Source organism: Talpa europaea (genome assembly GCF_964194135.1).
Source record: "Talpa europaea genome assembly, chromosome: 4".
In the NCBI taxonomy this organism is placed as follows: Eukaryota; Metazoa; Chordata; class Mammalia; order Eulipotyphla; family Talpidae; genus Talpa; species Talpa europaea.
In genome coordinates this window covers 25,833,695-25,861,480 of record NC_140070.1, presented here as the reverse complement: position 1 = coordinate 25,861,480, position 27,786 = coordinate 25,833,695, and the positions used below count along the sequence as shown (strand labels likewise).

Sequence of the window (27,786 nt, the reverse complement as noted above, 5' to 3'; positions counted from 1 at the left end):
AAACATCAAACTAACAGAGTGTGATGAACTCCAAGGTCAACACAAGCAAAACTAAAATAAAGGAACTCTCAGGCATTAACAAAGCACAGATGTAAATAAAGTCTATAAGAAAAAGAATTGTCTTGGGTTATTTAAATACAGAATAGTCCTCAGGATAAAAAAATAAGTGGGATCTTGTTCTTTGGGGCTGACAGTAGCATTTAACTAGCAGATTGTTTCAATGGATTTTTTTCATCCACAACTTTGAAACAATAGCTAATCTTACACAAGATTTTGCATAATGGTGGTGTAATTCTAAGAGTGGCTTTGAGCATTTTATTTTTGCAAAATTCAGATGCTTCACACAAATATATATTAATTATTTCTAGACTCCCAAGTTAATAAGTTCTTGATTAATGGATGGTAATCATGAGCTAAAATATAAATTTGGCCTTAGAAATCATAGGGTATTATATCAGTAGAAGGCATTCTACATATTCACCAACATTGTAGGTTGGTCCTGGCTTGTCAGGTGGCACCTTACAACAATGCTGGAACCTGAAAGAAGTCCCTAGAGTGCCAAATGGGTGGCAAATATGGGCAAAATTACTCATGCCCCAAGCTGCAGCAATTTGTCCTGGAACTGAAGCAGAGGTGGCAACATCAAATGGACAAGCTAAGTTAGTCCAGGCATAACTATCATCCCTAAAACATAGACTTCAAAAGAATGTCTCCCATTAGATTGCTATTTTCTGTTTTTCTTCTTCCTGGTCTGTCTCCTCAACTTGAATGTAAACCCCAACCCTTTTCTGGTTTCTGCACCTTCATGTAGCAAGTTCTAGTGGGGTTCCTGGTGTACAGTAGTTGCTCAGTAAATATTGTTTAATTAAATGAATGCTATAGCACTGCCTTTTGACCATTTTTGATGGTAGATACTTTTTTACTTCTATGAACCCTCTCCTCATAAAATGCAGAGAAAGAGAGTATTTTGTAATCTTCTATGGGGCTCATGGATCCCAGATTAAATTATGCCTGCGAAATTATTTTCAAGTATAAGAATATTAGCAACACATGCCATTCTTGTATCTTCACACATCTCCTGATTACTTAAATCAATCACCACCCCACACACTACATGGAATTTTGTTTATTTTTTTGTTTATTTTTTGCTATTTGTTACCATTAATAAATAGACCACACATGCACATTATGTTTGAATGGCAACAATGTCAAAGAAAAGGATAATTCGACTAATAAAAATGTTTCTAATTTTTAATAAAATGTATGGTTAGTCTCTCTCCTTTCCACCTGTTTGTCTGTCTATCTCTCACCCTAAGGAGAAGTCTAATGTACATTTGGCACAATCTCATCATCTCTTTTTTTTAAAAAAAAAAAAGATTTATTTATTTATTTATACAAGCACTGGGTACAGTCAGAAGTGCGGGAGGCTGAGAGAATTCACCGGAACCAGAGCAGGGAGCAGAACAGGCAGAAGGACCAAGGTACACTGCTGAGGGGAGCAGCGGACGCTGCAGGAGAGGTCTGCGTGCCATGTGGGACCCTCGCCATTGCCCGGGGATCAAACTGGGGCTGCAGAGGCTGCAGGCAGCTTCGCAGCCCAGCGCTCAACTGCTGCCACCGGGGAGGCCCCTCATCATCTCTTTTTTAAAGGTCACTCTCAGTAGAATTTGAAAGAGGGAGGATTACACTAAGAACTGTCTGTTTGTCATAGATGGAGTAGTTCAGAATAAGAGGGGCATGGAGATGAGGTACTTGTCCAGTCATCATAAACAATAAAGAGCTCAAAGAACACTGAAGGCCACATATGGCTAACTTTCTGTCAGAGAAGAGCAGTCCTACCTTACCAGTAATGAAAGATGCCCAAGCAAATCTCCCTCACACACTGAGCTTTTGGCCAAAAGAGACAGCTATTCATCCAATCTGAGATGAGCTGTATTACCAGAAAAATCTTAATAGAAACCTTCTGAAAACCCTCCTAAAATCGAACTCTTCAATACAGTGATCCACAGGCACCTATGACACGCTCTCCCAAGGAGGGCTGTTACTTTTTATTTCTTCTACTTTACAAAAAGAAAGGCCATGGCCTACTAACATGCTGGAGGCCACAAGTCAAACCACCTCAGTGATGGGCCTTCACCCTGGGGGTCTGGCTGCAAGAAGCTTGGAGGAAGGAAGCAGCTCAGCTCCACCTCAGCAGCTGCACTGCATGCGGAGCCTCTGTGAGCACTGGGCACGGGCTGGGTGTGTGCCACAGTGGCAGCACTAGAAAATGCCAGTGTACTGGGACTGCAGTCTAGTTAGTGACTTGTCACTGTGGGCTCCACTCCCCATCACAGGAAGACTGTGAAAAGCTGACACTGCCAGACATTGCCCAGAGTCCAGCTGCTTGAACTGCGTTGCCATTGAGGGAAGGGCTTTATAGGGTTTTTAGTGGGGTCTCCCCACAGACACATGATTTTCTTTCTTAATGGTCCTCAGACAACAGTTCTTGGTGCTTTTTCAGTGAGCCTTCCTGTAACTCTGCAGGGAAACTTTTTCAACGATAACTTTTATAGAAATTGGTTTAATGCTTATTTCAGAAACTCCACATGGGAAGCAACCTTAGGTGTGAATTCTTTTAATAGCTTTAAGTTCCTTCCACCCTAAAACCTCATTCCTAACAAAGAAGACAGATAGCTAGATGTAAATAATTGACAAAATCATATCTGCAAACTAGAGTAAGCAAAGCTTTTGAAGGATGCACCATCAGCTTCCCTACTCTACATCTGCAAACACTCTTAGAAATGAGACGCATGGTTGTTTTAAAGTCAAGAAGGATCAAGACAAAAACATATAATGAGGAGGCAAGAGTCATATAATTGAATAATAAAATTTTCTGCTTATCAAATTTAAGTCATTCTTTTAATGAGAGTATCAACTATTACCAGGAAGACTTCCATCTTCCTCTATTGTTTTACATAGAAAAAGATGGAGCTTAAAATCATGTGGGAAAATTGGGAGCATTACAATAGACTTTTTCTTACAACACACTCTGCATTTCTTTCAAGCAGTAATGGGATTTAAGTGTGGCAGTGTCCAATCTAATTTACCATTTGTAGGTGTTTCTTCCAGCAACAAAACTTCCTTACAAGCTGTGCATAGCTTTTGTTTCCGTGGTAGTTCAAAAGATACCTAAGAATGCGGTATACAAGAATGTAGACCAGAAACTATTTTTAATAATATAAGGGCAGAAACTAGACTGTGCCAAAAAAATAGGACAAACACCTTTGCTGTTTAAAAGCTACCCTGAGCTCAGTCCAGTTTCCAGCAGTTGAGTTGGTCTCTGCAGACCCGAATCCATACAGATCTAGGGTGTTTGTAACACTTCCGAATATACACAATGGGTCCCATTTTTTTTTAATCTCATACACACACACCCAGCACAACACAGCCCATCTGTGTTCTCCACCCTCCTAAGGAGCTGTTTTAGAGAGACCTGAGAATTCTAAATGAAGCAATCCACCGATGGGTGAGTGACTTTTCAAAACCACTGTACCTCTCCAGGGCACCTGTACAGGACACGGAACCCCTGGGGAAGAGGAAATTTGATATCCATACCTATATTTCATGCCAGTCTGCTTCGCGGTGGACTCCTTGAGAGAAATGTGGTGCTGGGGGGTGAAGGTCCCCAGGCTGCGGGCGATGATAGCGACTGTGCGGAATTTGGCCCGGGCTGCGTTCACCACATTGGGGGCGGTGGAGCTCTGCTTGCTCAGAAGTCGGTCCTCGCCATTCCGACTCTTCAAATTGTGCTCTGTGCAGGCTATGGAGACTTGCATTGCTTCCCCGGGCGGCGCACGGTCCCTCTCAGAACCCCACAACACAGGCGGTCACACAGGTTAGCAGCTGGGGGCTCTGCTTGCCTTTTAACCCCTCCTCGCCCCGCTGGCCAGAGGTGCCCTCAGAGGAGAGCTGGGCAAGTGGCGGGAGTGGTGGCGGTGCAGGACAGAGTCCCCGGCACCCGGAGAAGTCAACAGTCAGTCCCGAAGTTATCACAGCAGCTGGAACGAGGATCAACCTCGCAGACCTTCCCAGGTGGTAACCTCGCTCGATTAAACAGCCAAATCCCTGCAATCGGGGGGGCTCCTGCAGATGCCTAGAGCTGAGCATCCGCACCGGCTGCTCGCAGACCCGCGGGGAGCCGGTGCGCTGGTCTGAATGCGGGTTCCCTCCGGGCGCTGGCTCCGATCCGCGCAGACCGCAGGAAGCGCCCCAGCAGCCTCTGGACCACAGGCAGGATGCTCGCCGCGCGCGCCCAGCATCCCCAGAGCAGCTAATCGTGCTCCGGGCCGCGGGGATTGGTAGTCTCCATGCGCTCCGGCCTCAGCTCCCTCCCAGCCGGGTTCCGGGAGGACTAGGGGTTCTCAAGAGCCCTCTCCGTTCATTCTCTCCGCCAGAACCTGGGTCTCTGAGTCCGCACCGACGCGGGCTTGTGGCTGCACGGAGGACCAGGCAGGTCCCTTTAAGGATCTCCTTGCTTTGTGTGCGGCTGGGAAGGCAAGGATCACTTCTGCTGAAACAGAATCAGTCCGGAGGGTTGTTCATAAAGGGGGCTCTGCCCAGACTCCAACCAAATCCTGCTGCAGCACAACAGTTGGAGCTGGAGGATGGCAGAGTGGGGGAGCCTCTGCGCTGAACGCGCCAGTGAATAACACGTGGATCTTCTGTGACTGGCGTGCTAAAACACAGCTTGAAAACCCCTGTTATTAGCCTTGCCGGGGGTTGTTTCCTCTTTGCATGCTATTTCTTAAGCAGATAAGTTTGAAGTTTCCTGAGGAGCCACAGGCATACTTTGAGGAGTCAAACCTGCTAACTTGATGCTGTCTCCCAGAAGAGGGCCAGAGGTGGGGGTGGGGCAGCAATGCATCACCACCCTGGTGTGGCTGGGTGGGTGCCGGGTCCACAACTCCACCTAGGACACCTAGGACCACGTCTCCAAGCCTGGTGGCCCGCACCAAGTACACTGCCCTGATCACCTATGGCTAGCTGCTCCGACAAGCTCTACCTCAGGTCAGAGGTGGACAGTAAGACACCCCCTTCAACTCTGAATCCACATGAAACAGGAACGTTCTGGTTTAGTGTCAAGTGCAATATGTTGGCCCAAACTAAGCATCACATGACTAAGAACGTATCTCTCCATTCAAAATATATGGAAGTCAGACCCCTCTTGTGGATGTACTGACAATAAAATTGAGCTTTCTCCTAAAACTGTTTTCTAAACTTGGTTCTTCTCACCAGACCCTGCTGTCAATCAACCCTATTGTGAGCACTATCTCTGCACTAGGCAATAGAGATAAATACCAAGGAAAAAACAAAGTGTTGTCCTCATCAAGAAACTGCCATGTTAAGTGGAGGACAAAGCCTTTTCAGTCTTAAAGGGGGCTAATTAATAATGTCGAGGGCACATTGTGACAATTCTGAATGAGTGGTAAAGACTCTAAGTGTACAGGAGTTAGCAGTGTGGTAGTGACAGTAGTCTGGAAAATGTTCTTTCTGTTGATTCACTCCCCATGTGAACTGAGTCCCCGTTAGGCCCTGAATCTGTTTGTTTCTCAGGTACAAGATTTCACCCCAACCAAATTTGTACCCTTAGACAGAGACTGACTTCAACGAGTTCTCAGATGCCTAGGAGCCCAAGTAGATGGATAGGACTTTGCTGGGCGTGATTCTAAAAAGCAGGAAGGAGGGAGGCTGGCTTCCCAGGGGTTGGCAGGTGTGAGGAGCACACACAGTCTGGCTGTATGTATGTAATTTTAAAAATAGCAGATCTGACCACTTTTTTCCAGTCTAACTAAGTTGTAGACATAAAATGTCAAGTGGAATGGATGCCAGTTTTAGATTCTATTGCAGACATGACTCTTAGCATTTATAACCTGTAGATAAGGTTGTGGAATCTCATTCTTCACATTCCCTGCCCTTCCCACTCCTGACTTTAAAGAACAATATACCATCCCGTGTGCATTGGGGGTTGGGGGGAGGTAGCTTGAGGATGAGCTGAGGGCTGTGGCAATGGACAGATAAACTAAGGTCGGCTTTTCACCCTCAGCTCCAAGGAAGGCTTTCCTGAAGCAAATCTTTGTTCCCTGGAATGAATAACAGTGAGCAGAGAGGAAGCAAATCATTAGAACCTTTATTTTTTCACACTAAGCTGGCTCATCGGAGATGATCAATGTGAATCAGGAAAACAGTCAAAGTGAGAAGAGGAAGTAGTGGGAGGAATCAGAAGAAATAGCTCATAAAAAAAGGAAAATAACACTGTCTGGAAAGCAAGACAGAGTATTGTGATTGCCAAAGGGGCAGAAGGGTCAAGAGCCAGCAGCCTGGGTGGGCCAGGACTGGGGAAGAAAGCAGCCAATTCTGTAGGAGGAAGGGGCATGTTGACGGTACAGGTGATCTGGACACTTAGCCCTAGCAGCTTTCAGGCTTGCCAAGAACTAGCAGAGCAATGCCTGAAAGCAGACCCCAAACCAGAACTGGGAATAGGTTATCAGAATAAAGCATGCAAGGAACAGTGCCTCTGAGTCACCTTTTCATCCCCCACAAGACCTTGCAGAGTGCCTTGTGCATTGCAGCCTTCACTCTATAAATAATTGAGAGAGGGAGATAAGGAAGCAGAGGAAGGGAGGAGGCAGGGAGTACGCAAGGGAGGTATATGGGAAAATGCCAAATTCTTGGATAAACTCAATTTCTTAAGAAAAAGAAAAAAAACCTTGCACATTCTAGTTTCACATGCCTGCTTGCTTAAAAGGAGCAAATAATTGCCCCACATTCATGTCTGCACCTTTTGTGTTTAAACAAGTGTGAGCCTTTAGTACCAGCCTCAAAGAGAATCGCAGACCAAAGCCAAGGATGCTCACAGCGCAGCCTTTTCTGCTGCCCACAGTGCGCCTTTCCAGGTCTGACCCCACGGCGCTCTGATAGCCAGCCTGCAGCTGGGTGACTTACCCCAGGCTTCCAGAATTAATGGAGCAGTAGGTCTCAGGAGCCTGAAATTAAATAACTGTTGGCTGTGAGAATGCTCATTCCTAATATGTTCGTACTAGCAGGCCATGTGCTAATCAAGCTGGGGAAATTAGATTGAGAGTATGTAGCCTTTCGTTGTCATACAACAGGATTTGCAGGAGCTCTTGCTAATTTTATTTCAGGTTCAAATAAGACCCATAAATATAGAGATAGATGCAGATGTAGCTCAAGATATAGATGTAGCTATAAATGTCGATGTAGAAATGATGGGCTGAATTGGAGCCCCCGCAAAGGCATGTGTTGAAGTCCTGCATCTCAATAACTACCCTGGAATGGGACTGTATTAGAACTAGAACCTTTACAGAGCTCACTAAAGTAAAATGAGGTCATTAGGTCCAATAAGACTGGTAAGAAGAGGAGACGCAAATGCATACAACGGGAAGACCCTATGAAGATGCAGGAAGAAAACGGTTGTCTATAAATCAAGGAGAGAGGCCAGCCCTTCTGACACCTTGATCTTGGACTTATAACCTCCAGAATGATGAAAAAACAAATTTCTGTTGTTTCAGCTGCCTAGTTTATGGTCCTTTCTTGGGGCACCCTACCAAACTAATACAGATATAGACATCATTTGTTTTTGTTTTAATTCTTATATTACTGGTCAAGAGAAATTCTCGGGGTTCTCTAAGGAAGATGCTCCTAAAAGCCCTATTAGACCACAATGAGCATTTCTCACGCCACTCAGTGTGTCCTAAGACAATAATACAAATGTTCTCCAAAGAACTCCACACAAAATTCATTGACCCCTTTCCACAAAGTCATAAAGCCTCCACTTGGCGCTTTCCCTCGTTCTTAACAATCTCCTTATTCTGCCCATTTGCCCTTGTGAAGCCTGGCTTCCTAGTGGACCTCCAGAAATCAGCAATGGCCTAAGTGTCATGAACTGGTGGGTAGAGAGAAGTCCCACCAGCAGGCAAAGGCTGGCTTCCCAGCCCACCTCTGTCACTTCACCTGAGAACTCAGCCAGTTATTACAGCTCATGGTGTCTCCTTTCTCTCACCTGAAATATGAGGGGGTGTGCATATGTTATTTCTCAGATCCTCTGTTGTTCTCCAGATTCCACAAGGTGCTTTTTCAGAGACATGAAGGTTGCAACATTGGGTAGAGTCAAATTATCATTTACTCTGCAATTTTACCTTGGTCTTGACTGGTCTCTGCTCATTACCTGAAATCTAGAATTCTTTGACATTAATATTAGCTGAATTGGGTCCCAGTGAGGAGCTACTTAGGAGTACACTGGACTGCTCAGCTTGGGCCCTCTGTCCTTATGCTCTTCAGGGAGTCTTGCAGACACGTGGAAGCCTACAGGTTTGGCATCCATGGGGCTGGGTGTGAATCCCAGCTCTACCCCTTCCTTCCCACATGCCTGTAACAACATGATGCTTAACCTCTCTCATAGAAGGCATTGCAGTATCCTCATAGGAAAAAAAAAATGACGCAGTCATTAATCAATATGGAAGGCAGCTCAGCATGAGACCTCAGCAATTACTATTGGCAGTGTCACACAATGCCTCCTGTATCTCAGGGACCCTTGAGAACACTTGACATGCATCCACTCATGTAACGCATACATAATCCCATACAGAGGTGCGAAGACGTCAACTCCATTCTATAGATAAGGAAACATGATGCACAGAGAAGTAACTTGCCCACACTGGCACTGGCAGGAAGCTGCAGAGCAGGGATGTACCTGTGGCACCAGCCCCCAGAGACTTGGTTCTTATTCACTGTATGTACTTCCTGCAAGAACTTTCTTGTGAGAGGGCTTTAAATAGTGCCATTTTATGCATATAATTGAAAAGAAGGCCTATTCTTATTATAAGTGAGAAAAAGAAATTTGATCTTAAAAGTCTAAAAGGTTCAGAACATTTAAATCATCCATGCTTGATAGCTTTTGAATATGCCTTTTATCGACCTTTTCAAATAAGTTGTAATACTTTGTTCCCATTGCTCTTGAAAAAATATTTTCCCAATTACTGAATTTCTGATTGATTCAATTTCTCACAAGCAAAGTCAAAACCAAATGCTTTTTGTTGAGCCCACTTAAAATTTACCATTTATATTCCATTCAAAACCAGAAAGTCAGCAGAGGCCAAAAACATTCAATTCTGCAGCCAGGCAAACCCGGATTCATGCAAAAACAGAAAAGAATCTGCTAATATCTGAAGAATTTTAAACATGCCAGAGTACAGATGGCAAGCCACTTTATGTGCTCACTATTTGTGATTAAAAGAGGAATTGTTAGGGTGAGACTGTGCTATTTATCAGAAATTCTTAACACATGGGTTTGGAGAGCAAATTATTATATTTTGACAAATTGAATCAGTCAGGAAAATTAGCATGGCCCTACATTTGTATGTATGGGACCAGGTTTTAGAGAAATAGAGAAAGTAAAATTGAGAGACCAAATTGGAAATACTCAAGGCTCTGCTGAATACAAGAAACATCCAGATGTCTACCCTTCTGCCTCTTGGAAGAAAAGTTTCCCCAATAACCCTTCCCAGGAACCTTAAGGATAGGTTCAGTTCAAATATTCTCATGCACCAACCTCACATCCAAAACCAAAACATAATTACTGGATAGTTACGCTTTTCAATGAACATTTAAACTAGACCATTGCCACTGATAAATATTTTCTTAATTTGAGACTTCTGACACATCAGCTGTATCAGCAAGATGTCCAATATTTATCCATCACTTTATACATTCAAGACAAGCTGTCATCATGCAACAGAAGCAAATATGGAACAAAAGGAAAGACCCAATTCAGATTATTTTGTTTGGGAGTCTTTATGGTGAATAATTTCTCAGAAGTATTTCTGGAACCTACATACAGAGCTGGGAGAAAGCAGGGACACATGATTTGTCTGGTTTTTTTCCCTATAAGTGACACTCATTCTTCCAAAATTATTAGCCATCAGTGTAATTTCTGCCACTGCGTTCTATTAAAACAAGATGGTCAGGAAAACTTGCCATGTCTTTGCAAAATATTTCCTAAAGAGCTTAACTCAAGAAAATGTATTTTCAAAGATAACTAGAATTACACATTTCATTCAATTTCAGATACCATTAACCATAAGATACACCATTATTGTATATATCATTAAAAATGAAAACTGTGGTCAGTTAATTTTAACACAAGCTTTTTTCTTATCCCTTAAACATTTTATTTTAAATTTACCAAGCATCTTTTCAATCTTACGTAGAATTTTCATAAAAATTTCACTCTTGGACATACATTAAAAAGGAAAAATATAAGGAGAAATATTCCCAAAATACAATATGTTCATGCTCAGTCATTTCCACATATCATCCTTTGTGTTTATGATACAATGTTGTTTTTAAAAAAAAGTTCTACTAGGGGCCTCCCCCGTGGCGCCGGGGTTGAGCGCTGGGTTGCAAAGCTGCCCACAGCCTGTGCAGCACCGGTTCGATCCCTGGCCACCGGGCAAGTGTCCCACATGGCACAGACCTCTCCTGCCGCCCGCTGCTCCCCTCAGCAGTGTACTTCGTCAGTTTGTCTGCTCTGCTCCCCGCTCTGGCTCTGGTGAATTCTCTCACCCTCCCACACTTCTGACTGTACCCAGTGCTTGTATAAATAAATAAATAAATCTTTAAAAAAAAAAAAAAAAAAAAAAAGCTCTAACATTGTTTCTGGGATTTTCCCCCAAGCTATTGACACTCACTCTACAAGTTGTTTTTTTTTTTTTTGAGTTTCCTTTCAAATTTGTGGTGTGTGTGTGTGTGTGTGTGTGTGTATATATATATAAACATCATTTTTCATTTTTACACAATGTATGCATTTTCATCTTGGTTATATTCCCCATACAATTCCCCCCCCCCTTATTTTGACCCTAATCCCTCCTCACCTGCCCCCCCCCCATCGTGTCTCTGGTTTATAGTTGCTTGTTCATTTTGATTTTTACTTTATTATAATTAGTCTTTTTCCTGGTCCCTTATTTAGGTTTTCTAAATTCCTGCTATGAGTGAGACCATCCGGTATTTTTCTTCTTCTTTCTGGCTTATTGCGCTGTCACTCTGCAAGTTTTGATGCACATTTACAGGCTTTGATAACCCACAGCTCCATGGCCACCTGGCCAGCAGCAACTAGAAATCACAATTTCAACAAAGGGAAAGTAAAAAAAAATTAAAAAAAAAAAAAGGGAAAGTATGTACTTGAAGGAATGGATGAGCTATGATGATGTCTTAGACAGCATATTGTAGACTCTCATTTCACGATTATTTAGATTTCTAAATCTAAAATACTGTAGAAAGGAAGGAAGGAAGGAAGGAAGGAGAGCAAAAGAGAAGCAACACTCTTGATTGCTCACATATGTGCTGAGCGTTGTGTCAAAAGCCACCACCTTCATTATCTCATCCCAGAGAAGAGGGAAGGAAAAACAGGTTCTGTTAAGCCTCTAAATTATTTGCACTCCAAATTATTACATAGGTAGAGTTACACAAGCATTTATCTGCATCCTGGCAAAACTGAAAAGTGAATCAGACTCTGGAAGAACATTCCACATAAAGCCACCTTGCCTGATGGGGATGAGAAAAATAACCTGAAGGCCTTTCCAGAAATAAGTGAAGGGGCCAAAATTCCCATTTAAGTTCCAATGTGTTGGTCTTCTTAGCACTAGAAAAGCTATTATTTAGCCAAAGCTCTCCTGAAAAAAAAAAAAGAAGGGAATGGAGGCATCACTCTCCCATACTTCAAACTATACTACAAAGCCATAATCATCAAAACTGCATGGTATTGGAACAAGAACAGACATACAGACCAATGGAATCGAATAGAAAATCCAGAAATAAACCCACAGATTTATGGTCAACTAATCTTTGACAAAGGAGCAAAGACTATGCATTGGAGCAAAGAAAGTTTGTTCAATAAATGGTGCTGGGAAAACTGGGTCGCTACATGCAAAAGAAGGAAGCTTGACCACTACCTCACACCATACACAAAAATCAACTCAAAATGGATTAAAGAACTAGACATAAGACCTGAAACCATAAAATACATAGAAGGAAATATAGGTGAAATACTACATGATATGCACATCAAAGACATCTTTACAGACACATCACCCAAAGCAGTGATAGTGAAGGCAAAGATAAACAGCTGGGACTACATCAAATTAAAGAGCTTCTGCACAGCAAAAGAGACAATAACAAAAACAAAGAGAAACCCCACCGACTGGGAGAACATTTTTGCACCCAACACTAATGATAAAGGACTGATCACAAAAATCTGCAAAGAGCTGATGAGACTCAACAACAACAAAGAAAATAATCCAGTCAAAAAATGGGCAGAAGAGCTAAAAAGAAACTTCTCTGAAGAGGAAATGCAAATGGCCAACAGGCATATGAAAAAATGTTCAACATCACTTGTCATCAGGGAAATGCAAATCAAAACTACCATGAGATACCATCTCACACCAGTGAGAATGGCACATATTAAAAAAACTAGCAACAACAAATGTTGGCGAGGGTGTGGAGAAAAAGGAACTCTTCTACACTGTTGGTGGGAGTGCAAACTGGTCCAACCACTATGGAGAGCTGTGTGGAGATTTCTGGACCTACTAAACATAGAGCTTCCATATGATCCAGTAATTCCACTCCTAGGTATTTACCCAAAGGACACAGAAACATCAATTCCAGAGAACACCTGCACCCCTATGTTTATAGCAGCACTGTTTACAATAGCTAAGCTTTGGAAACAGCCCAAATGCCCAAAAATAGATGACTGGATCAAGAAGATGTGGTACATATATACCATGGAATATTACTCAGCATTCAAAAAAGATAAACACATGCAATTTGCAGCAACATGGATGGCGCTGGAAGGGATCATGCTCAGCGAAATAAGCCAGAAAGAAAAAGAAAAATACCGGATGGTCTCACTCATAGCAGGAATCTAGAGAACTTAAATAAGGGACCAGGAAAATGAATAACTATAAGAAAGTGAAAATCAAAATCAACAAAAAAACTATGAACCAGAGACAGTTTTTGGGGAGTGGGGGGTGGGAGGGGAGGGATTGGGGACAGAATGGGGGGGGTTGCAAATGTATGGGGAATATAAAAATAAAATTTATTATAAAAAAAAGCTATTATTATACATGCCTCTACCCCATAATATTGAAAAGATTTTTGTGAGAGGTGAATTCCCTCACTTCTTCACTCATTTTTGAAAGGGAGATGTCGTAGACAGAACTAGGATTCTATGAGATACCTTCTATTTCAAATCCTTTCCTCTGGCAGATGATGAAGTTGGTGATACCTCAATCTTTCAATACATTTAAAATGAAATTTATCAGGGGCTTATACATGTAAAGCTGTCATCTTGCAGTCTATCAAATACTGCATTCCAAATACTGCATTGTCTGCAGTTTTTATAATATACCTGTATTACTCTTGTAAGTAAAATAAAATTTAAAAGTTACATTTTCTATTACAAAATTTCTATGAAATCATAATGGAATAATTGAGAAAGCAGAAGTCATTTCTCTTATGTATGGGTTACATGGCAGCAAGGAAGAAAAAATGTCATGCATGAAAGCAACTTCCAGCTTTTTACACTGTTGTCATATCTTTTGGGGGCTACTATTCTTGACTTCCCATGCCTGGTTTTGTTGTAGCTGCTATTGATATTGCTGTCACTACTTTACATAGTTGAATATTTTTCAGTGTATCTGTTACTTCATGTTATCACTTTGCATTTGTTCACTTTTCTTACTCTTCTACATTGTCTGTCCTCGTGTAAATATTTTGTCATCACCATTATCAACATGTATTTTTCATCACTAGGTGACAAGATACATACTCTGTCAAGGCTGAGAGGTAGAGAGCTCAAACCTCCTCAGAAGGGCTCAGGTCTTGAGTAGGGTGTTTTGGACATTCATGGATGAGGACTCGCCACCTACCATGTGTGTCAGGACCAGGGGTGAGCTGATACACACCCCAGAGGAAGAGGGAGAGAACACAGAGAAACTATGATTTCAGGAAAGATCTTGATATTAAGACAAAGAAGCACCCAGGCAAGGAAAGAGTGGGAGGGAGGCTATACCTGCAGAGGAAACAGTTGCAGCAAAGAGGTGAGTGGATGGGCTTGTTGGGGAATAATGAGCAAAACAGATGGAACCTATCTGAGAAAATGATTTATATAAGAAATGAGATCTGTAGGGGGTGGTGGCCTGGAATAAAAGCCAATGTGCAGATACCCACCTTGGGGCAGTTGTGGGAGATTGGAGAAAAGTTCAACCAGGATTTGGTCCACGGTGAGGGGTTTAAGTGGATTCTGGAAGTTTCATCTGGAAGTCCATAGATTGGCCTGGAGGCATAAGGAACTAAATGCAAGAAGACAATGGGACAGTTGAAATCTGACTGCTGTGACTTAAAATCTGTTGATGGAAGAATGACACTTCTACTGCCAGTTCCAACAGAAAGATGATGGGAAATGCTCACAGTGAATGGAACTGAAAAATTAGTTCCAAATGATAGGTACCTTATGAGTGTATTTTGACAGGTGCAAAAGTTATCTACTTCTGTAAAGAAACAAAATGACATACCCAAATATATTTGGTAAATTGGGTATTTTTGATCTGTCCAAACATTATCAATGGTTACCTGCAGGTTGTTGAACTGTAGGTAATTTTTGTTTCCTTTATTTTGATAGGATATGATTTTTCTGCTGTGAGTACATATTATTTTTGTGAACCCAGAGAAACAAAATGATGCTTGATGCAAAGAGCCTGTAGGTATCCCTATGTGGAGCAAAGTCCAATGACTTTTTCTATTTTGCAGCACCCAGCACCATAGGATAAATGTCACTAAGATGACTCAGCCTACAGTTTAACAAATGATTACCCAGGAGGAGATTAACCAGGATGTGACCATTAAGCTTTGCTGACATAGGAAAGAGTTTAGCAAATTAAATCACTATTTGTTTCTTTAAATATCTGAAATGAATTCCTGCTTGGGGAGACAGACAAGGAGTGGTTGGACCCACTAAAAAAACAATTAAACAGACTGTTAGGGAATTTTTATCAACCTGAACCTGGATAAGCCTGCCTAGATTTGGCCATTTCTGAAGGGAAGAAAAAACTTATATAAGTCCATAGTTAATCAAATTAATATGAGTTGAGCTCCTTAGGAGAAAAGGACTTGTCCCAATTTATCACACAGCTGTGCAAAAGGGGCTTTATTAATTCCAGTTGGCTAAATAGATTATACCAGCATCTGGGAGAGTGATAGAACTGGGTAGGAATCCACTATACCGGGTCACTCCTTTGAAATTTCTGAGGCACCTCTAATAACTGGTTTGACTACAGTCTCCTGCTTTCACCTTTTGCTCTTCTTTCAACCTGTTTTTTAAGTAGTTCTACATGGTAAAATTCAAGAAGATGGAGTAATGCAATATACTATTTCTGCAGAAATGTTAGGAAATAATTGGCGAAGGAATAGGGGGAAATGTGAAGAATTTTGGCTAAAATTAAGTATAGTGAAAGATTTAAAGACCGATTAAGCTGGCTCATAATCTGACTGAACCTCATGGGGAAGGAGTTGGTCTGTGTGGGAAAAAGAAAGTGTTTAGTCTTGCAGAGCTGTTTACACAAATTATCATAAACTCAGTGACTTAAAACAACAGAAGTCTATTCTTTCACAGTTTTGATAGCTTAGAAATCTGGAAATGGCTTAGAAGTCTGGAAACAGGGGTGATCAGGACTGTGTTCCCCCCAAAGGCTCAGGGGATAAGTCACTCCTTGCCGCTCCAGCTTCTGGCGGCTCTCAACACTCTGCAACCACATCACTCCCATCTCTGAGCTGCCTTCACAGCGCTTTCTCCTACTTTGTCTGAGTCTCTTCCTCCTCTGTCTCTTATAAGGATCTTTATAATTGGATTAGGGCCCACCTGGGTAATCCAAGATGCTCTCATGATATAAAAAGCCTCTCCTTTCTATGCCAGAAGCAAAGACTGGATTTCTGAATATAAGCTTTATTACAAACCATAGCAGTTCAGGTCCAAGCTCTGAGGTCTAGGATGTCTCGAAGAGGAGTTTCAAGGCAGAATAAGAACGGTGAGGCTATGCATCCCTATGTTTATTGCAGCACTATTTATAATAGGTATAAATAGGTATAAGAAATGGAAACAACATAAATGACCAAAAATAAATGACTGGATCAAGAAGATGTGGTATATATACACCATGGAATACTATTCAGCAATCCAAAAAGATAAACTTATGCCATTCACACCAATATGGATGGAGGGAGAAGGGATTATGCTCAGTGAAATAAGTCAGATGGAAAAAGAAAAGTATCAGATGGTTTCACTTATAGGAGGAATATAGGGGAACCAAATAAGAGATTAGGGAAAAAATAATAATAAAAAATTAATAGGCAACTACAAATCAGAGACATTCTTCAGGGGAAGGGGAGGGAGAGGGATGAAAGTAGGGGAGGGAAGAGTTACAAGGGGCTGTGGCCATGGTGCACAGGTGAATTGGTGGTGAGAATTCTTTTTTTTCTTTAAAGATTTTATTTATTTATATAAGCACTGGGCACAGTCCGAAGAGCGGGAAGGTGAGAGAATTCACCAGAGCCAGAGCGGGGAACAGAACAGGCAGAAGGACCGAAGTACACTGCTGAGGGGAGCAGCGGGTGGCAGGAGAGGTCTGCATGCCATGTGGGACCCTCACTGGCAGCTGGGGAGGAGAGCGAACCAGCGCTGCAGAGGCTGTGGGCAGCTTCGCAGCCCAGCGCTCAATTGCTGTGCCACCAGGGAGGCCCGGTGGTGAGAATTCTGTGGGGACTACACCTAAGAGGAGAAAGCAAACACTGTACAAAAATGAACAGATGTAAAATATATATAAATAAATTATATTAAAAAATTGTTTAAAAGACATCAGAAATTCAAAGCAAAAAAAAAAAAAACAGTAGAACAGTGGGGTTAACTGTTGTAGGGTTCCCCTTCTCATTTTGAGAGTCAGGCAAAACCCCTAGCAACTGGAAGTGGTGCTGGGTATGAAAATGATCTGCTTCCGCAGCAAGTGCCTGCAGTTATTGGATCCCCAGAGCCTGCTTGGGTGTATACCCAAAACCAGGTGTTTCCAGGTTCATTTACAGATCAAGTAACACATTTGAAACTCTTTAAGTGACTTTTTTTTTAAAGATTTATTTATACATACAAGAACTGGCGTGTAAGCCAGAGGTGGGGGTTGTGAGAGAGGGATTCACCAGAGACAGAGTGGGGAACAGAACAGGCAGACTGACTGAAATACACTGCTGAGGGGAGCAGTGGGCGAGGCAGGAGAGGTCTGCTGTGCCATGTGGGTCAGCTCCCTGGCTGGGGATTGAACTCATGCTGCAGTGGCTGGCAAAAGCTTGATATCGCTGTCTTTAACCCCTGTGGAGGCCCCTCTTGAAGTGGCATTTTAAAGTGAAATGTCATTAAACGAATACCAATTTTAAGCAAAGTTGTTCCATTGCCCTATCCGATTGGATTGTCCACCTGCCGAGGGGAATTTGCCTGCCCTTCCACAGGGAACACTGATTTAGGGCCAGTGTGCACTCTCCAGCCAGACACCATTTAAAACAATTGAGCTGATTGTTTTAAAAGCCTCCACATGCCGGAGGGCAGTGTGGGTATTTGGATTCCCAATGTTTTTGGCTTGGGTTTCTTCATTTAATTGAGTAGGATGAGTTATTTAATGTTACGTGCAGATAAATGAGAAAATTTGCTCCTTCCAGCAAAGGATTGCCTGATTCAAATTTCCCTGTAATCATCCATAATTGTTACCTGTCTCCTGAAATTCAGAAGGTTGTCAAGTGGAGGAGGGCGGACATTTGAGAGTGTTGTTACCCAGGACAGAAATAGGATGCAGGAGGACCAGTTCCAGGTGGGTTGGGGTATTGTGAGAAAGAACAAACTCCACACATGGTAAGAGAAGACAGAGGGGTTTACTTCCAGGCATGGAACAGCGTGCACCTGGCTCTGGGCAGAAAGAACTGAAATATACTTAGATGACAAAGGTTAGTCTTTTTGGTGCATCCAAGGCCTCGTCTCCCTTCTGATAATAGTATTTTCTGCTTCACTTGGGGTGGACCCCACTCCCTACTCCTGGTGTGGACAAGTAATCCAGCAGTCAATGAGCTAGTTCTATCACCAGATCACAGTTGTTGACTCAGGATGACCATGTGACCCCAATTTGTTCAGTAATATTCAATCCTGGCATTTTATTGAGGGAAAGTCTCTTTCTTCTAGATTTGTAGCTAGTTCAGGTTAAAGCCGCCTTGGACTATTGTAAGAAAAGGACCTGCTTAAGAATGAGCTGAAAGTTCACCAGAGAGACCGTTCGCCCTAGCAGCCTGCCTCCTCTCAGCCTCCCTCACCAGGAGGCATCTGCTCTTTGCTATTCTGGTTTCTTATCCACTCTGCCTTGGTGACTCAGCTCCTAAGCCTCAGGTTCCACTGTTCTGGGACTATGACTGACTAATTCTACTCTTCCCTTTCAAATTCACCACAAGAAAGAATCTGACTGCACCAGCCGGGCACCACTCATGGGTTGCACCCAAGAATATGGCTCCCACACTAGGCCGCCATGGAAGGCTGACGGTATGTCAGACACTGTTATTGCTGGATATTTGTGCCCCTTAAACTTCAAATGTGGAAGCCCTAACCACAAGCGTGACAGTGTTTGAAGGTGAGACCTTTGGGAAGTGATTAAGGTTTAGATGAAGTTGTGAGTATGGGGCCCCCATGTTGGGATCAGGGTCTTTAGAAGAGGAAGAGGCCAGAGCTTCAAACATCTTTTTTACAAAATGTTATAGAAGTTGTCTGAAGAATGGGACTCCTGACAGACCAGATCCCTCACCAGACAACTCCCAAGATCCTTTCTAATTTTAGGTTTCTACAATTTCTCTTTTCCTTTTTAATTCTCTTTCAGTTGTTTTGTTTAGGTATTTACTATTGTCAAGATGCTTCCCACAGGATTGATAAAGACAGGCAGAGAAATGCATTCTGCACCTTCTCTCACCTATTATCCAACAGCACCTCGCTAAGGGATCAGGTACCAGCTTTTCACAAGAGGAAGGAGTTTAGCAAATAAAACCAAATCTGGGATACTTGTGCTTATCTGACATGACATGGTTCAATCAGGTCATAGCAGGAAAATGAATATGCACCCACGGGTTATCTGAGGGAGTAAGACACAGAGAATGTTTACAAGGTGTGACAGGAGTTTCCTTCAAGGGGAACACATCCTTAAACCATGGTACCTCAGCCCTAGAAATAGCTGGGCCTCCTACCATCCCCAGGCCTGAAGGCATGATTGGAAGCAATGGTCACCAGAACCCAGAGGCAGTGGGAACTGAGTGGTGAGGGCCTCCTGACGAAATTATGAGCTTCAATAAAAGGACACAGCCAGCCCTCAGAAAGGGAGGTCAGGTAATGAACACCTCAGCTCTTCTCTCCTCCCCAAGCTTCTGCTATCTGAGGGAGTAAGACACAGAGAATGTTTACAAGGTGTGACAGGAGTTTCCTTCAAGGGGAACACATCCTTAAACCATGGTACCTCAGCCCTAGAAATAGCTGGGCCTCCTACCATCCCCAGGCCTGAAGGCATGATTGGAAGCAATGGTCACCAGAACCCAGAGGCAGTGGGAACTGAGTGGTGAGGGCCTCCTGACGAAATTATGAGCTTCAATAAAAGGACACAGCCAGCCCTCAGAAAGGGAGGTCAGGTAATGAACACCTCAGCTCTTCTCTCCTCCCCAAGCTTCTGCTAATTGACTCAATCCACTGGAAACCAGAGGCCACAGGAGCACAGAGTAGCCTCCTGGGGGACCAAGCAGAGTAGAAAAGAGCAGGGTGTGGATTGGCAGTGGTAAATGGGAACCACACCACATACATGGGGTTGGAGGGAAGGGTTTAAGCTACATTTTCCCCAAGTAGGCACAAATATCTCACTACCTCGGAGCCCACTGATGAGTGTTTATTGCAATAGACAGTGAGTGTCCACTCACTCGGGTGGAGCTCACTTGTGCTGCCAGAGGGGGTCATGAAGAAATACCCCTCCAGTAAACACACAGAGACCCCGAAGAGGAAAACAAGGAGCTTCAGGAGTTCATTGCTGAGAATCAATATGTGTTTATAGTGCATTAAGTGCCCCCGCCACTGAAGGTTGAAATCCATCCTAAACCACATCACTATGCCCTTTACCCATATTTACCCATCTCCTCGCCCCTTTCCTTCTGCTCACTACTAATTGGTCTTATAGTCCAACAGTTTATTTATTTTTTTTTATTTAGTTCATCTCTGCCTGTTTTCTCTATATACCACATATGAGTGAAAAGCTGTGGTTTGGTGTTCTCTGTCTGCATTATTTCACTAAGCTTAATTCCCTCTAGGGCCCTCCATGCTGCTGCAACTGGCAAGATTTCATCTTTTTTGTGCCTCAGGAGTATTCCGTTACATGTATATGCCACATCTTTATCCATCGGTTCATCAGTGGGCACTTAGCTGGTTTCCAGTTCGTGGCTATTACAAATCAGCTGCAATAAACATGGGGGTGCATATATCACTTCCAATTAGTGTTCTGTATTTCTCAGAGATAACCAGAAGTGTGATAACCGACTATATGACATTTCTATTTTTAATTTTTTGAGGAATCTGCTCCATACTGCTGTCCATAATGGCCGCGTAATTTACATTCCCACCAACAGTGTACAGGGGTTCCCTTCTCTCCACATCCTTTTCATCACTCATTGTTTCTTGAATGATAGGTGTGAGGCGATATTGTTCTCACAGGGGTGAGGTGATATCTCATGGTTGTTTTGATCTGCATTTCCCTGATGCATTATAGAAAATGATGAATATCTTCTCATGAGGAACACACTCGAGCAAGTTAAGAGTGTCCTCAGCAAAAAATGTTTGCTGACCCATCCTCCAGTTTTTCCAAAGACAGCGGTAGAGAATACTTTCAAGCTTTCACTTAAATACATAATTTTAATCAAACTGTGGCGAAATCTTTTGTTTGAAATGGATGTGAAAAATATTACAAAGAAGAAAGGTCAGGTTTCTGGGAGCATTGCCCTGCATTTAAGATTAAAATTGGGATACAAGTGGTGCTGAAAACATAATGCCTTTTCATTTTTTTAATTTAAAATTAATCCACTAAAACCTAAAGACAAAATTTCATGGAAATTATCCAAACTAAGCAGTCCAACTAAGCTGCTTTTTTCCTACCTTTTTCAAGGGAGATTCTAATATGAGAGAGAAATCACATTACTGTCCCATCATTAAACAAATATTTACTGAACATCTACCACATGCTGGGTGCTGTTGTAGGTGTTGGAACAGAAGAAATATTGTAAGATAAACAATACTCTTCTTTCCATTCAGCAGCTTAAAGTGTAATAAAGTAAATATAAGTAGTCACTGTAATGCAGTCAGAATGAAATATGTGCTAAAAGAAGCCTAGGTGGTTTTGGGGAGGGGATATGACAAGCAGAAATTCATGCTGACACTGGGGAAATCAAAGAAGACTTCATGGAGGAGGTGACATTTGCTTGAACTTTGAAATGAAAATGAGGGGGTTAGTGCTGAAGTGCATAAGAACCCACTGTTAGGTAAAGAAGGAACACTTCAAGTCAGGGTCCTATGTGAACAGAAACATGGATGCATAGATGTTGGGCAAATGTAGACCAGACCAGGCTGTGTGGTGCTGTTGGATAGGTGACAGAAGAGAATATCAGAGAAAGACAGAGCGGAAAAGAGTCTTTGAATCAAATCTAATCATAAACATCAGCTTATTTAACTCTACTCTGGTGACAATAGGGATTGATCCGGAGAGGGATATTACCTATATTTTGTGTGGCTTTATTTTTAACATCATGGTCCACAGCAGCTCTGTCTTACTGCCTCACATCTGTGTTCAGTTGGCTTATGTGACAGTAAAATCTGCAGTGCATTCATCCCTAACACGCCACATTTAATAACTTCCATCAAATGATGTTGATGGCCTCAAACTGTAAATAAGATCTGACTCACAACACCCTCATGGATAATGGAAATAGTTCAATACCAACTAGACCAAGAAGTGAGACTGAAAGTGGATTGTTGGAACAAAGCAGCCTATAAATAGTTATACTGGGTCAGAGAGGCCACGTTGCTAAAAGGCCCTCAACTAATCTTCTGAATGTTCTGTAAATCAGTGTGAGTATAGAGAGGGGACCCACTTGTCACCCACACAGTCAACATGGCAGGGGAAGAAAGGGAGCTTGCTAATTAATCTCCGCTACATTCAGCCACTGCAACTCACTGCAGGTTCCTCCCTACCAGGACAATTAGTATTAAAAATGAAGAGACAAAAAAATCAGTCTTCCTTTAAAGCCTTATTACCTGACCCCAAAGGCTAAATCAGGAAATGCTCTTGAATTTGGATGTTAAAAAAGACTGGGAGTGGGGTGTGAAATCAGATGAAGCTACGAAGTTAACTCTGAAAGGAAAGGAAGCCAGAGTCCCTGGCCCAGCTCTCAGCAGCCAATACTTCATCTGCTTTAGGGCTCAGTTAAGAAAACAGAGCCAAAGGAAAGGTCACATTTTCAGCAGTGAGCCTTTCTAACTAAATAGCAAATATTGGAACACCCTGTGCAGAGTCCACACCGAGACTTCTCAGAAGCCCAGGAAGAAGACAAACAATTCTTGACAGGAAGGGTTGAGCAACTCAAACACTGCTCCTGACCTAAGCCCTGGCCACCCAGGGGCTCAAAGACAAGAGCTGGGGGTCCCCAGGGTGAGCTAAGTGTCATTCCCATGACCACTCTGTACAATCTCAGGAAATGTCCTCTCAGGAGACAGAGACTTTGGTAAGTGTAGGGTAAAGAAAATGTCAGGCTTTTCTGCCCTTCCGCCATCAGGATAGATGATGGATCCTTGTCCTGAATGCATGCCTGATGGCGGGCACCTGGAATAGGGTGTGGGCATAGGTAGATGGGATTCAGCTGAGCTAAGACTGTGCTTTTAAGGGCGGCGTCACGGGGATGCTAGTAGCAGCACTGGTAGCAGCAGTAGAAGCCGAAGCAGAAGCCGAAAGAGAAGCCGAGAAGCAGCAGAACGAACTCCAGAGAGAGCTCAGATAGAGTGAAGACTTGCTGGGGGCTGGGAGGCCTGCCAGCCTGCCAGCCCCCCAGCCAGCACCCCTGCCTGCCATATGCCTGGTGAACCCCAATAAAAGACCTGCAAAAAACCATTGAGGACTCTGACTCCTCCTTTACCCGGTCTGCATGGGATCAGAAAACCTGCACCGTGTCCAGTTCCTGCCCTACAGTAAGAAATCTGCACTCCCTGCAGCCAGTGCCTGCCCCTAAGGTGACATCTGGTGGGTCTAATGCTAAGATGACCTTGGTGGAGGCTGCAGTGGGGCCTGAGAATCTGTATTTCTAGCAAGTAGCCATGTTGCCACTGCTGCTGCAGGTCCACACAACAAGGACATGGCTTAGATAAGTCAAGGTCAGCCCACGGGTCTAGGGAAGAGGCTGACCCTTCCTTTAAACACAGGGTTGCAAGGAGAGAAGGAACAAGTGCGGGATTCCCTCCCTAAGAAAAGAGTGGGTGTGAGCATGAAATGGAGACCCATAGTCTTCTGGTTTGGAAGTCACTCAAACCTGAAACTCTTCACAATCTTGTGGGCTGTGCGTTGCTCTCCTGGCTTATTGCACTTGACAGTGGCTTCTAAGCCCCAAACTAGAGTGGGCAAAGCCAATGTAGAGATGGCTAATGGCCATTAAATTCCCCCCAGCTGGAGCCCCCCCAGGCACTGAGGGAGGCCATGGTTACCTATGCATAGAAACAGAGGGCTGGTAAGCAAGAAGTTAAAAACCCAGACACCTGCTATCATCAATTTCCTTGGTTCATTGTTTCTTCTTACTACTTCTGAGCTATCTTTCCACAGTTAGCAAGTTGGCTGCTTTGGGAAGGAAAGGAATTTGCAAACCTAGAAGAAAAGTCACAGACCTTGAGATCAGACCGGTTCAAATTGGAGCTGCGGGCACACAGCTTCCATGAGAAACTCCATGGAGATGGTCATGAGCCCTGCACAGCACTGGCTGCAGCTGATAGGTGCAACCAGCAACAGCAAGCGAATTTTAGCCAAGCCCACTGTCCTTGATTTCTCAGCCAATAAAGTCTAATGCCTTTGTTTTAAAGGCCGAGTCCTAAAACCTAGGCAGACCCCCTTCCCAGCATCTCAGGGAGTCTCTCTCACATCCAAAGTCTCTCTCACATCACTGGAGCTCTCTTTCCTTGCACTTTTGTTATCAATCAATGCTGACTCCTCTCCTGCCCTCACTGGTGTTTGTGGGATCCTCTTTTCAATCTTGACCAGAGGGTCTCAAGAGCTCTTCCCCAAGCTTGAGAAGGGGACCCCCTGAGTCCATCCCTCTGGTTTCCAGGGAGGGGGAAGCAGTGGACAGCAGCAGGCTCACTCTCAGCTTAACCCCCTGTTGCCGAAGGGTGGGATCAGACTGAGGGCCCCAGGCCCACCCTCTTGTCCAGTGACACTTCTAGTTCAGCGTCTTGAAAGAAACTCCATTTTCAGAGACAACACAATAAAAAACCAAAAAACAAACAACACCGAAGATCTTGAACTGCTCCTTGAAATTGAAATAGGCCAGACTGTAAATATAAGCCTGGCACTGTGACCTGCCCTCACTGTGTGTGCAGGAACCCCAAGCACAGCTTCACCAGAGTGGGGGCAAATCTGACTGTGCCATCCATGCTCTTAAGAACATAAACCATCAATAATCTGCTAATTGGACTTCTTGGCTAGCCCTCACAGGATGAGCTTTGCTCCTGCACAATTTTGCTTTTTGTAGCTTAGGGTTTAAGTTGTCTTGGGAAGGAATGCCTGGCTCATCAGACAGAATTCAGATGTGAACAGGCTGACAGATGAGCTTTCTTGTTCAGAAAACCCAGCAGCTTATGAAAGTTTATAGCCTGATGTGTATTGGGAAAGTGTTCATTCTCTTCTGCTATAGGTCTCCATTCACGATCCCACACTAAGACAGGAGCTCTGCTGAGTGCTTTGGGGGTTGGGGGAACATGGTAGGTACTTCATCTTGGGCACACAACACTCCACAGCCACCTCGTCACCTGGGCCCTGGGTGATTTTTCCCATATATTTGAAGTGAGTGAAGATGAACTTTTAATCCATGTGCCAGTTCTCAAGAATAATTACTTTGCAGACAACCTCAGATACCCCATAAATTGAAGGAAGAGAGCTTATATATCACACTAATGGTGTCTTTCAACCAAAGGTATCAGTGGTTTCACAATAGCCTGCTGCCAAAGACCAATCCAGTTGTGCTTTTCTCCTATAAATTCAGGCAGAATTTGAAACACAGAAAGAATAAACAAAGAAAGAAGAAAAGTTTTGGCTTATCAACTCTACACAGCATTGCTCTACTTTCCAGTCAGCAGGAAGACAGGGGAAATAACCCTGATAAGAGGTAAAAGAAAAGACTTCACTTTCAACACAGTGGTTCAGCTCCTTCATGGATGTCATTAGTGCCACACCAGGGGGCAGAGCACGGGTGTGCTGCTTGCTGCCAGGCATCAGTTTCTAGAATAGAAGCTGCGGGGAGCCATGTCCCCAGCAAGTGACTTTAGCTGTATGGCTTTATGGTGCCCTCATCACAGAGAGCCTGTGCTCCTCATCTGCCATGCCCCCCAAATAAATACTTTCTCTTTCCAGGGGCTCATCACATCAGCAGTGAGGACGCTTGAACCTCCGGCCAGGCCAGAGGTTCTTAAAGCAGTGGAGACCAGAGGTCACGGTTTCCTTTTTAAGGACTGAGTGACAAATACCAGCTCTTGGCCTCCAACGCAGCTTGACTAACAAGGACTTCGACAGGCACTCAGCTGGGTTTTACCTACATAAAGTTAGATCAGGCAAACTTTGTAAATATTACAAACAGGTTTAAAATTCAGTTAACAGCCTAAATCTCCATTTCACGGAATACCTAATCCCAAGGAACATACCCTTGGAGAAGGTAGGTTCTTTCTTGCTGTTCGAATCTACATTTATATTTCAGGACATACGAATAATCCTTTTTTTTCCTCCAATATACATCCACCCATCCTCTGAAGCCTCCATTCATGGCCTCAGACACCTCTCCCAGGACTAGACTGAGGAATGTGGCCAGATGAGCAAAAGCCATTAGCTCTCCTGGGAAAGCTGACACTCTAGGAGTGTCAGCCAACTATGTTTCTGTATTTCCACCGTTATTATAATTTATGCCTAAATGCGCAACACAATTGATCTTCTCTTAGAATTTTCTCCCTCCTCCCTTCCTCCCTTTCTTTCTTTTCCAAGGCATGTAAGGGACTAATAGAACACACCATTGCCTTAACTTCGACATGGCAAATCACAAATGCAAATTAAAGTGCTGGCATCATCCTGGTCGAGCCTGTGTTTTAGTATTTTAGAGCATATAAACGTAATCACCTAGAGTTGGAAAGAAAAAATAAATGACAAACATAAACAAATATCATTAAACATTTGAACACTTCATTAAAAATAGTTTTTCAAATGCATCCATATGGAAAAGGTTGAATAATATTTATTTCAGGTGACTCCATTTTATTTTTATTTATTTTTTGCTGTTGTTACATGTATTGAGGTAATGTTGATTTACAACACTGTATATGTGTCAGAGTTATAGGTTCACACCTCCACAAATGTATGTTATCTCACCATACCCACCACCAAAGCCTCAGTGTTTCCCCACTGGAACCCCTCTCCTTTTGCTGCCACCCCACCATTCCTCTTCTGATAGCCTTAATTCTGCAGTCAGATTTCAAGGGTTTGTTTTGATTTGTTTTTGTCTTTGCTTATATTCTGCATATAAATAAATATAAATAAAGCAGTATTGCTGGCTTATTTCACTTTCCATAATCCCCTCCAGTTCCACCTATGTTATTAAAAAATGGCAAGGTTTCATCTTTTTTATAGCTGAATAGTATTCCATTGTGTATTTATACCACATCTTCCTAATCCATTCCTCTGTCATTGGGCACTTTTCCATAACTTGGCTATTGTTAATAAGGCTGCAAAGTACACAAAACTGCCTGTGTCTCTTCAAAATAGTGTTTTTGCATTTTTCTAGTAGATACCTAGGAAAGCTGTTGAATCATATGACAGATCTATTTTTAATGTTTTGAGAAACTCCATACTATTTCGCTTAGAGGTCAGGCTAGTCTACATTTCCACCCTTTTTATCCAAACCTTTACCAACACTTGTTTCTGTTTTTTTCGACATGGACTATTCTCATAGATGTGCAGTGGATAGTTATAATTTGAATTTCCCTGATGAAATATGATAATGGGCATTTTTTCATGTGTCTGTTGGCCACCTGTATGTCTTTGGAGAAGTGTCTATTTAGCTCTTCTGCCCACTTGTTTTCTTTTTCTTGAGTTGTCTGAGTTCTTTGTAGATCTGGAGAGCAGCCCTTTATCAGATGTATGATGTACAAGCTTTTTCTCCCATTTGGTAGTGTGTCTTTTTGTTTTAATCACAGTTGTTAATCACTGTGCAGAAGTGTTTTAATCTGATATTGTCCCATTGGCTTATTTTCACTTTTGCTTCCTTGTCATTCAGGCGACTCTATTTTAGAACAAGTAACTGTTACCTTGTATACCATCGTCCAAGTTGAAGGTTTGAGCCTAA

The 27,786-nt window shown here is 43.0% G+C and overlaps 1 protein-coding gene across 5 annotated transcripts in view; it reads right to left on the bottom strand.

Moving 5' to 3' along the window:
* Positions 1 to 27,786, bottom strand: part of KCNAB1 (potassium voltage-gated channel subfamily A regulatory beta subunit 1) — a gene marked incomplete at both ends in the record, with an annotated part of 324,812 nt that overhangs the window by 202,281 nt on the left and 94,745 nt on the right. For 2 of the 5 annotated variants that reach the window (XM_084231610.1, XM_084231612.1), the window contains one exon: positions 3,598 to 3,818. The exons of the other annotated variants lie outside the window; for them this stretch is intronic. In XM_084231610.1, the coding sequence (XP_084087736.1) occupies positions 3,598 to 3,818 (221 nt within the window). Of the gene's footprint in view, positions 1 to 3,597; positions 3,819 to 27,786 lie in introns of those variants that run through there. 5 annotated transcript variants of the gene reach the window in all.